Raw genomic sequence first — 10,016 nt, forward strand, 5'->3', positions numbered from 1 at the left:
ATGGTTAATTCTAGTCAAATAATGGTTAGCTATAGTCTAACCATGATAAATCATAGTACCATGGTCTACTATAGTTAAACCATGGTATACCATTCTCAAACAATGTCAACTATAGTCAAACATAGTAAAATAAAGGTAAACCACGAACAACCATAATCACCCATGGACAATCATGGATAGCATGGTAAAAAAGCAAACAAACAAATAGTAAACGTTGTACCAATATAGCTTTAATATTGCATATCTTAGTAATTTACTTTAATATTACAATTTATATTGTTCACAATATAACTTTAAAATCATGGTCAACCATCATCAAGCATGGTAAACTATGTTCAACTATAGTTAATCCATGGCTAATAATAGTAAACCATGTATAACCATACATAGTGAATCATGGATAACCATGTACAACCATAGTCAATCCATGATCAACCATATTGAAGCAAAATCAATCATGGTTAGCGATAGTCAAACCATAACCAACCATATCAACCATAGTTAAACCATGGTCAAGTATACTCAAACAATGGTCAACCATAGTCAAACCAAGGTAAACCATGAACAACCATAGTCACCCATAGTCAAACAACAAACAAATGAACAATATGCATCATCTCAATATAACTTTCATATTTCGCAACTTAGTAATATAACTTTAATTTTACACTTTATATTGTTGGCAATATATCTTTAATAACATTAATATGTTTGTAATTTCGTGAATAACAAATAACATCAATGGGGGAAGTTGTGCCATGTAATTTGTATTCATTCAAGCTAAGTGTTGGAACACGAATTTTTTTATGGCACTGAGAACTTGGGGTTACCTAGACTTCTTTACAAGTTTGTCATAGTTCTTATTTGAACCTTTCAATGTCTATATGCATCATTTCTTTACAAGTTTGTCATAGTTCCTATTTGAACCTTTCAATGTCTATACGCGTCATTGTTCATTTGATGGTTAATTTTGGTTGCTTCTGTTTGAAACTTTTGTTTTAATTCTTTACTGGAATTTTCTCTTTTTGAAATATTTATGTGGTGATTGTCAGTGTTTCCATTTCTTGTGCCTCCACAACATCTTCTACATGAAAGTTCAACACAATTCACTTAATTTTGGTGGTTCATCTTCTAAGTTTTGCTACTTGCTAATTAGAATTTTTAACCTCCATAAAGTTTATGTTCTTGTCATTCCAGGGATCATTGTGGGATCTACAATTTGATGAGGATAGAAATTGTCTTTATAATCAAATATTATCTATTATTACTACTTTCTTATCTAATAAATTGATCCACTAGTTTGTAGTCTTCTTATCTTGTAGTTCACTACCTTCATAGTATTTCATTATTGTTTGATCAATATGGATGGTAACAATGTTCAGATTTTCAAGAATATTGTTGTATTGTGTTTTGATCAACTTTTACCATCATAACAAATTAAAGTGAGAAGTTGTACTATGTAATTTGTTTTACTCCAACCTGAATTTATGTTGGAAGTGCTGAAACATAACTTTTGATGGCACTCCATTTCCAACTTTCCAGGTTTTGAGCGCATATTTCTATCCAAAAGAGAGTTTTTGTCTTTTACCACACTTGTTTATTTATACCATAACAATGCAACAGTTATTAATTTACACCCATAACATAAATAACATGTGCGTGTGCCGACAAGAGTGATGGAGTTTGAAATTTATCTAACCAACACGGCATAGAATTACTCTTAGAAAAAAAAAATATACAGCATAGAATACTTTGTTGGTTACTTGGTCATAGCTTGAGGATAATAAAGAAATTGCACCGTCTGGACTAAAAAAATATGCGACAACCAATCGACAAAAAAACGGAACGGAACGGGAATCAACGTTAGAAAAAGAGAGCATAAAGAATAACAATGATGACAATGCGCACAACTTTATGTTCAGTCCGGTACAGGACGTTAACAGAGTGTATTCTTAGGGTTAAGAAAGCGTCTGTATGCCATTGCCAAGAACCAGAGAGGAGAGATTAAATGGAGATATAACTGAAGCATTTCCGATCCAGATTTGTTGAGCAAAGATGGCATTCAGTTTCTCAGTGGGGTGAATCCCATCCCAAAACAGGTACGCATTTGGGTCCTTGCAGATAAACGGTTTTTCATTTTCTACTCCCACTGCCTTTGCCTTCCATTGCCCACATCTCACTTGTGCATTAAACGCCCCTGCACCGCAGCACGCAGACCTCGTATCCTCAAACCCTGCATCCAATAACCAATTTGCAGTTTCATTATTGAATTCAGGCTTCGTTCACAGCAAGAAAAGTAAGACAATTTATGGTAAAAATCACATTATCAGACTTTATCAGACTTTTGTCTACCAGTTTTGAGTTTTGAACCTATTTATACTAAAAATCACATCATCAAAATTTTATCCATAAATTTCGAACCATCCAATGTAGTCAAAAAAATAAAAGTGTTTTTGTAATCTCAATTATTTTTTGAACGTACCGTAGGCCTGGCCATTTAAAATTGCAGAGAGAATAAAACTATAAGAATTGGGCAGCAGGACTACTGCTCCTTGAAGCTTCTGCATTGCTCGTTTAAGAAGCTGTTTGAGACCAGCATTATATTCCTTGGCCAATTTGTTTGCTATATCCACACATTGGCCATTGGCTCCATTTATATAGCTAACAAGCCTCGAAGATGGAGTGCATCCCACCGTGGAAATGTCGATCAACAGAAATTTTCTTGCCCCTGACCGATAAAGCCTCTGAATAAATTCCATCCAATAAGTTGCTTCAGTAAACTAGTGTTCACACACAAATGAATCTGCAAAACTAAACAAAATTTGGAACTTACTGATAGATATTGGTCATATTTGCTGAGTAACAATGTAACTAGGCCCCGAGGAGTAGTAGTATTTTGGAAGGTAGCGTTCTGTATATAGTTCCTAATGTCGTTGCCACCAATGGAAATACAGTATAAGGACTTGGACAGGTAAGATTCAACTGCAATTCCGCCATTCTTTTTCACTAAAGTTGAAGCAAAGTGTGTGAATTGCCATATTTGATGACTCAATGAAATAATATTCTGCAGGGGTAGGAGATGGATCAAAAACATTACTTGGCAAATTATAAAAGAGAATAACATATATTAATGTTCATGAAATACAGATTCCATGAATGAAATATTGAAAACAGGAAGGCAACTCACCAAATCTTGGCCTGTGGAATCCAGCAATCCGCTCCCTCCAGAGGCAAAATTAATCCCAGTAGAGAAATTTGCTTGTGGGTCAAAATATGGCGAAGGGAATGGCAACCCCAAGTATGTTGCTTAAAGATATGACAGAGCAGAGAACATGAATCAATTCTCTGAAATAATCTTCAGGATTTCACCATAACATTCTTACTAAACCCTTCACACAGACTAGGGCATAACGACTTGAACATATAAAAATGATGTTAACTGCTCTGTAAATATGTAAAAGAACAAAAGTCTAGTAATTATATACCTATGAAATCAATGGCGGTGCGGCCATTTGTGAAGCGGCCTGTGGGATGGCCGAAGAAGGACATGCCATAAGGAGGGAAGTCTGCACGAGCAGCACATTTGGGAATGAAATTGTTATTGCCAGCATCTGCCAATGAGTCCCCAAACACGAACAGAGCAGGCGGATAATTCGGCTTCTTATTACCATTATCTGCTGCTGCAATGGATCTTCCGAACCAACAAATAACGAACCAGTAAAAGCTTATCTTCATAAACGCCATTGAACTTATACTATTTCTTCAACGACAGAAACCTGGATCTGGTTCCGAGTGTCTCAGAAGAACTACCCACAACTGTTTTTTAACCAAACTTTAGCTATATGTCACAGAAAGCAGTGTGCACATACTTACAAATGCAGTGTGGAAAAGAAGAGGGGGCTGCTTTCCGTTACGGAACGTTTAGTTTGAACAGTGCAGAAGGCCGAATCTCCAAAAGTCCATAAAGCATCCGATGTTCTGACGCATAAAACTCTGCTCCGTCTGTTCAAACTCCATTTTCGCATAATATATTTAATGGTCGGCCAAATCGCTACGGGCTAAAACTTGAGTAAGAATTCTAGAGTGCCTTCACTGAAATAAAAAGCCCAATAAAATAGAAAACACGTCACATCACATCTAAGGCCCCGGAATGTGTCCTGAGTCACTTAACTGAACTAAAAGGGCCAATAAAATAGAAAACACGTCACATCACATCTAAGGCCCCGGAATGCGTCCCGTCTCTGACAAACAGTGAAAGGGCATGTGAAGTCATCAAAGACAACCCAAGTTGCAGCCTTGGCGCAGCTGCCAGCATGCCACCATAGCGTCCTAGCTTAGCTTACAGATTGTTTCCAGACTGTGATTCTTTACGTGTAAAACAATCACTCGAGTATACGTTTTTTTATGGATTAGAGTATAAATAGATGACTTTTGGTTACCGTATGTTGACATTTTTGGGCAATTCCCAGTGGCCGTTGGAGATTTGGTAGACACTATTTCTGTACTTTGACATTTATGGTCCACGGATTGTTTCAATGGGTGCACGAAATACCCATTGCGAAAGAAAGCTTCATGCATCTTTAATGGTTGCACGAAACACCAATCGCCTGCGATTAAAGTTGAAATATGCCATTGAATGGTTGCGTGCTTTGCAGGCCAACGTGTTCACAAAATTTGATGTTATATCATATCAGATTTTCTGTAACCATGCTTTTAAAGTATAATAAAGATAGACGGCGTGGTCAAGAATTTTTGGGTAACCTAAATCTTCAAAAAAATTACCAGATTTTATTATAAGTTTACTAGAATTTTCATTATTTTTCAGAGTATTTTGCTGGCTCTTTGGACTACGCTTCTTAAAAAAATTGGATAATCATTGACTACGCTTATAAAAAAGTTTTGGATAATCATTGAAGTTTGACTGAATGTCTGAAATTTTTTCTTCACGCCAAACGGTGAAATGGCACATTATGTTCCAATAAGATAAGTTGTTATTAAATTTTATTTTAATTAGCTTTTTAAAACACCGGTTAAGTTTTATAGGTCAAATAGAGTCATGAACACTATACTAAAAAGCATTTCCATGAAGTATTGACAAGAACGCTTGAAAAAGGCACGTGGAAAATTATAGAATATAGTTTTGTATACAAATATTCGTTGAAATAGGAGAATATTGTGTCAATATAAAAGAGAAAGGGAAAAATGTTGAGAAGTGTGGTGGCCATTATAATAGATTTCTACATTAATGAGAGTCACGTGGAAGTGCAGGTAAGAGTATGTAATTCATGAATGGTATAACTTTGGGGCAGACAGAAAAGGTTGCGGTTTTGTTTGAAGGGTCGGAGAGATGCAAGGATCCCATGCTTAATGTTTTAGAAGAAAGTTGAAAGGTTTTAGAGAATCGATTTCAATTTGGAAAGTTCCAAAGTGATTGTTGAATTTGAATAGTTTATTAGTAAGTAAAAATAATGATTTACAACACATTAGGGATAGAAAGTTTTATTAAATAATTTAGATATTTTGAATTAAATAATTTAGACATTTATACATTGTTAAGAATTTATTAATATAGATTATTGAGGACAAAGAATTTCTAAAAGAATAGGTCATGCAGTAACTGTAAAATTAAAGGTTTTGGGTAGTTATGTCTTAGAGGTTAGGTTCAAAACAATGTTCAAGCAATGGATGAAACAACAGATAAAAACTAAAGGCTTTGGGTAAGTATGCCTTCAAGGATACGGACAAAATAGTGATCAAGCAAAGGACAATAGAACAATTCAATGTATGTCTTAGGGTCAAAAAAATGGTTAAGCAAAGGATAATGAAACAACCCAAACAAATTGTTATTGACCAGATCGCAACTGGAGATCAAGAGAGATAATTATCACCCTCATACAAACACAATGGTTGCTTCTACAACCCAGACTAGGTAACTTAGTTTTCTATCCATGATTAATTTCACAAGTAAATGATTTTTTAGTGTTTCTATTTCTTTGTTAGCATACTTAGTTTTTTTTATCCATGATGATTTCACAAATCCAAGATTTTTCAATTTTTTTGTCAGCATAGATCACCATATGTATTATATATGGATTTTACAAATCAATTATTTCTCAAATTCGTTATTTCCTTGTTATCATAGATCACTATAAATATCACTATAATTTAACCTCAAAAATTTACCTTTTTTGTAAATATGTCCAAAAATTTCCATTGATAACTGAAAATATTACATAAAATATTACAGTGGAAACATTTCAAAACTTCAGCATACCCAAAAGAAGATGAGTTTGTCATACCAAGTCCATAGAATAGAGCACCGTAGATATGCTTTTTCACAAAACGTAACCAAAGGTGACTCCACCATATCAGCTACTAAAAATATGGCCACCTTAACAATGATTATAGAAAGAAATAACACACCGAGAATGTTATTGATTGTAGACTTGAGAAGCAGATAAGTATGAACATCGATTGATTGTAGAATGATAATTATCCATAGATATTTTGATACCCTAAGGTTTTGTTTTTGTCTTTGGTTGTAAATTTTTGTTTATAATGGAAATTTAGAAGCTAGGAGATGTTATGGAGATTAAGCAATAAGTATAGTACTATACAGTATTTAAAGTTAAGTATGTTAAATAGTGTAGTATCATATTTAAAGTTATGTTAGATATGATTTTATGCATTCTAACATATATAAAATTAAATATCCTATAATTAAATATTAATTATAGATTATTATAATTTTATAAAATAAATTAAATATTTAAATAAGTTTTTTAGTATATGGGGACAACTCAATTAGGGATTGTTCTGTTATGAAGTATTATGTAAATAATGAGATTTAAAGTTTAAAATAAAAAAAATAAACATAAACATAAACTTAAAATTAGAATTATGATTATAATTAATAATTAAACTACCATATATCTATATTAACTTTAAATCTTACAAACAACTAGAAAGATCAAATTTCTTTTTATTCTAAAAAAGATTTTCATCTAAAAAAATTACTGTGACAAACAATCTTGAAATTAAAATAGATCTAGACTAACCTATATATAAAATAACATCCTATAATTTAAAATATAAATAACTATTATATTTATTTACCGTTTATCATTTTATAAATTCGCAAAATATCAATTTTATTTTATTATACACAAACAGTTTGAATGCTAATACCACTGTTTCTCTTTCAAATTACACCACAGCGTCATTATATTATAGGGCAAAAGTTCCATTACAATCTTCCCCTTATCTATTATGATTTATAATTAATATATTATAAGTAACGCTTTATGTTAGTATCCATTTTGATTGGAAAATTTGATCTATACCACACATCTAATATACCAAAACATAAAATTTCAACGTTGATTTATTCATTCAACTTTTAGAGATGTAAAGTCCGGGGAAATTAGTTGTGAAAATTACATTTATTTTTTTTTAATGGGTATGTTCGGAAATTTATCTGGGTTTCAAATTTGTTTTAAAAATAATTGAAATTTTCAAAAGATTTTGATAAAATTTGGCATAAATTTTGGGAAATCTAACTATTACATTTCAAGATTTTGAGTATTTAGGGTTTTTGATGTTAAATTTAATGGAAAAATGTATTTTAGGAGAGAGCCAATTCATTAGTTACGTGTGAGACTTAGATTAGGAATTTGTTCCTATTTTCTAGGTGGTTGTTCTAACCTCCCTATTTGCTTGTAAACTATTTATTCATGGCGATTAATGATGAATGTGTAGAGTGTTATGCCAGAGTCAGTCTCCAAGTGAAGCCCTAACTTGAGAGTTGCTCAATTTGTTGAATATATCATGTGTCTTCTAGTTTTTAACATGGTATCAGACCTTCGGGGTTGAGTGAGGTAAAGCCATAGTGATTTGGTGATTGGGTGAGTGCTTGGAGCAAGATTGTGGCCTTGAGTGGTGCAAAGAAGGCCTGGTGAGGAGGCAGAGTGATGCAGGAGCATCCAGCTGAGGGTATCATGGCTGGGGTGTTTGGTCTCAACTAGGAAGAACATGTTCACACTCATCGTTTAGTTTCATTTCTATTTGTTGGTTAAAACAGCATTTAGGAACTTGTTTGTTTTTATTTTAATTTATTAGGTAATGGCACTTAGGAACATCATGATTAGAGGAAGGTTGTTACAACCACCTTTTTCTTTGTTTTTCTTTTTAAATTAAACAGTTATCTTTCATACAAAATATGTATTTTCCAACAGAGCAAGAAAACAAAAAACCAGTTTTCACAACTATGTAACTACCAATGTAACTACGAGCAGTTGTGAGAAACTGTCTCGAAATAGTACAAAAGAAAGAATATCATATTTTGTAGAGGTTCGATTACGAGAGATAAAATAGAAGAAAATAAAAATAAGAATTTCATTTCTATGCAGAACATATGTATCCATTTACAGCCTCTATTAATCTCTTTCCATTTAACTACCGTGTATTGATTAAGACAGAGCAATGAATTTCATTTACAGCTAACTATTCATCCCTTCCATACAAACATTTTGTGCATTGACAAGGAACAGAGCAGACAAACGACACGGAGAAGCCTCTACAGAATCAAGAGTCTCAGCTTAAAAAACGACCGCATTGCATATTCAGGTAAACCATAGCCATACAAGCAAAAGTCTTTTCTTTCTTTCAAATAATCGTTGTGCAGGAAGATAAGTTACAAAAATACCAGAATAGTAATGGCCAAGATGGGACGAGTCTCATTAGAGACAGCCCACGACAGACCCAGGGTTTGAAGACCCTTAAAATATTCAAGACTACCAAGATAACATAAATAATATACAAAAAGGGCATAGCCAAAGGCGGCCAACAGCAACCAAAGAGCCGAGGCTCTCAGAACCAAACAACTACCAGAAACCAAAGTGCTAGAACCACAACCAAAATAAAAACGAAACATATATCAGTGACGAGGAGCGACCCTACCGGGTTCACCAGACAGCAACAGTCGTGGAAGCGGTCGTCCCAAGCCACCACCCACCTGCAGTTACAGCCAATAGAAGTGTGTTAGAAATTGAGCATACGAAACTGAAGATAAAAGAGTGAGCAACAACAGGAGAGAGGGTTTTGTAAACTCACTAGAGGAGTGGACAGTGCAGGCATGAAGAACCCACAACCAGGTCGCAACCACGGGAGGGAACCCCTGCTCACGAGGAACGGCTACCCTCAGTAAAAGCGGAAATTTATAAAAAAGGAATGTAGCAGGGGCAGAGAAATTACCCTGCTAAGCAGAGTCGAGGAACCGGTCCCTTGTGACCGCAACCTACAAGAGAACATCGCAGAGAAAGAACCAGTTAACTAGAAGCACGAATAAGCAAGCAGACAAACAATTATACAGTGAAGGCACACAGAGAACCATAGAGTTTCAGGACAGAGAAAACCCTCTAACGAAACTGAGAGAGCCATCAACACAGTGCCCAAGTGAGACCAACCGGACAGCATAGCAGGAAGGGCAGGCGGAGCTGCCAAGTCACTGGCAGAAGAAACCACACCCAGTTGCGAACCGAACACCATCGTTAACCCTCAACACAGGCACAGACAAACCATCAACAAACCCTCATCGCGAGCAGAGCAAGGCCAAGCGCCAAAGTGAAGAGTGAATGCAGAGTGGAGGAGTATAGTCGAAGCGCGAGAGGGTGAAGACCGAGGGCAAGGACAAGTGTCCCCTCATACCTACCACCATACCCAGCAATTAACTGCGCCATCAAGCCAAAACAAAATATCTGTGTTAATCATCTGTTTAGTGAGAATCATAATTGAATTGACTTTATCCGATTGTTAATCACCGCTTAAGTATTGTTAATCCGCGAGCTAAAAGGGCTGGTCCCATCATATTGTGGTATCAAAGCAGGTTTTGAGTTTTCTTAAGAAATGGAAGTTGGAAGACGAGGTCGTGGGAGAGGTGTTCGGAGAGTAGCAGAGGAAGGATTACGGGAAGAGATTAGGATCCTTAATGCCCGTTTGGCGGCAGTCGAAGCAGGAAG

At 35.0% G+C, this 10,016-nt stretch overlaps 1 protein-coding gene across 1 annotated transcript; it reads right to left on the bottom strand.

Moving 5' to 3' along the window:
- Positions 1–1,679: 1,679 nt before the first annotated feature.
- LOC149257009 (GDSL esterase/lipase 6-like) lies at positions 1,680–4,120 on the bottom strand. Its single transcript, XM_089368874.1, has 5 exons — positions 3,486–4,120; positions 3,188–3,306; positions 2,834–3,064; positions 2,483–2,744; positions 1,680–2,233 (listed from the first exon to the last, which is right to left on the bottom strand). Exons 1-5 carry the CDS (start codon positions 3,742–3,744, stop codon positions 1,959–1,961), a joined length of 1,146 nt encoding a protein of 381 aa, XP_089225000.1. The 5' UTR covers positions 3,745–4,120; the 3' UTR covers positions 1,680–1,958.
- Between the last annotated feature and the right edge of the window lie 5,896 nt (positions 4,121–10,016).

The sequence above is a fragment of the Pinus tabuliformis genome, chromosome 6, assembly GCF_031772625.1.
Source record: "Pinus tabuliformis cultivar Carrire ecotype Pingquan chromosome 6, CPIR1, whole genome shotgun sequence".
NCBI classification, from domain to species: domain Eukaryota; kingdom Viridiplantae; phylum Streptophyta; class Pinopsida; order Pinales; family Pinaceae; genus Pinus; species Pinus tabuliformis.

Bases quoted from the DNA above. Each gene is read 5' to 3' on its own strand.
- LOC149257009 (XM_089368874.1), bottom strand. From the start codon at position 3,744: ATGGCGTTTATGAAGATAAGCTTTTACTGGTTCGTTATTTGTTGGTTC. The intron at 3,065-3,187 runs GTGAGTTGCCTT...CTACCCCTGCAG, and splicing joins ATTCCACAGGCCAAGATTTG to AATATTATTTCATTGAGTCA. The intron at 2,745-2,833 runs GTAAGTTCCAAA...GAATTTATTCAG, and splicing joins AATATGACCAATATCTATCA to AGGCTTTATCGGTCAGGGGC.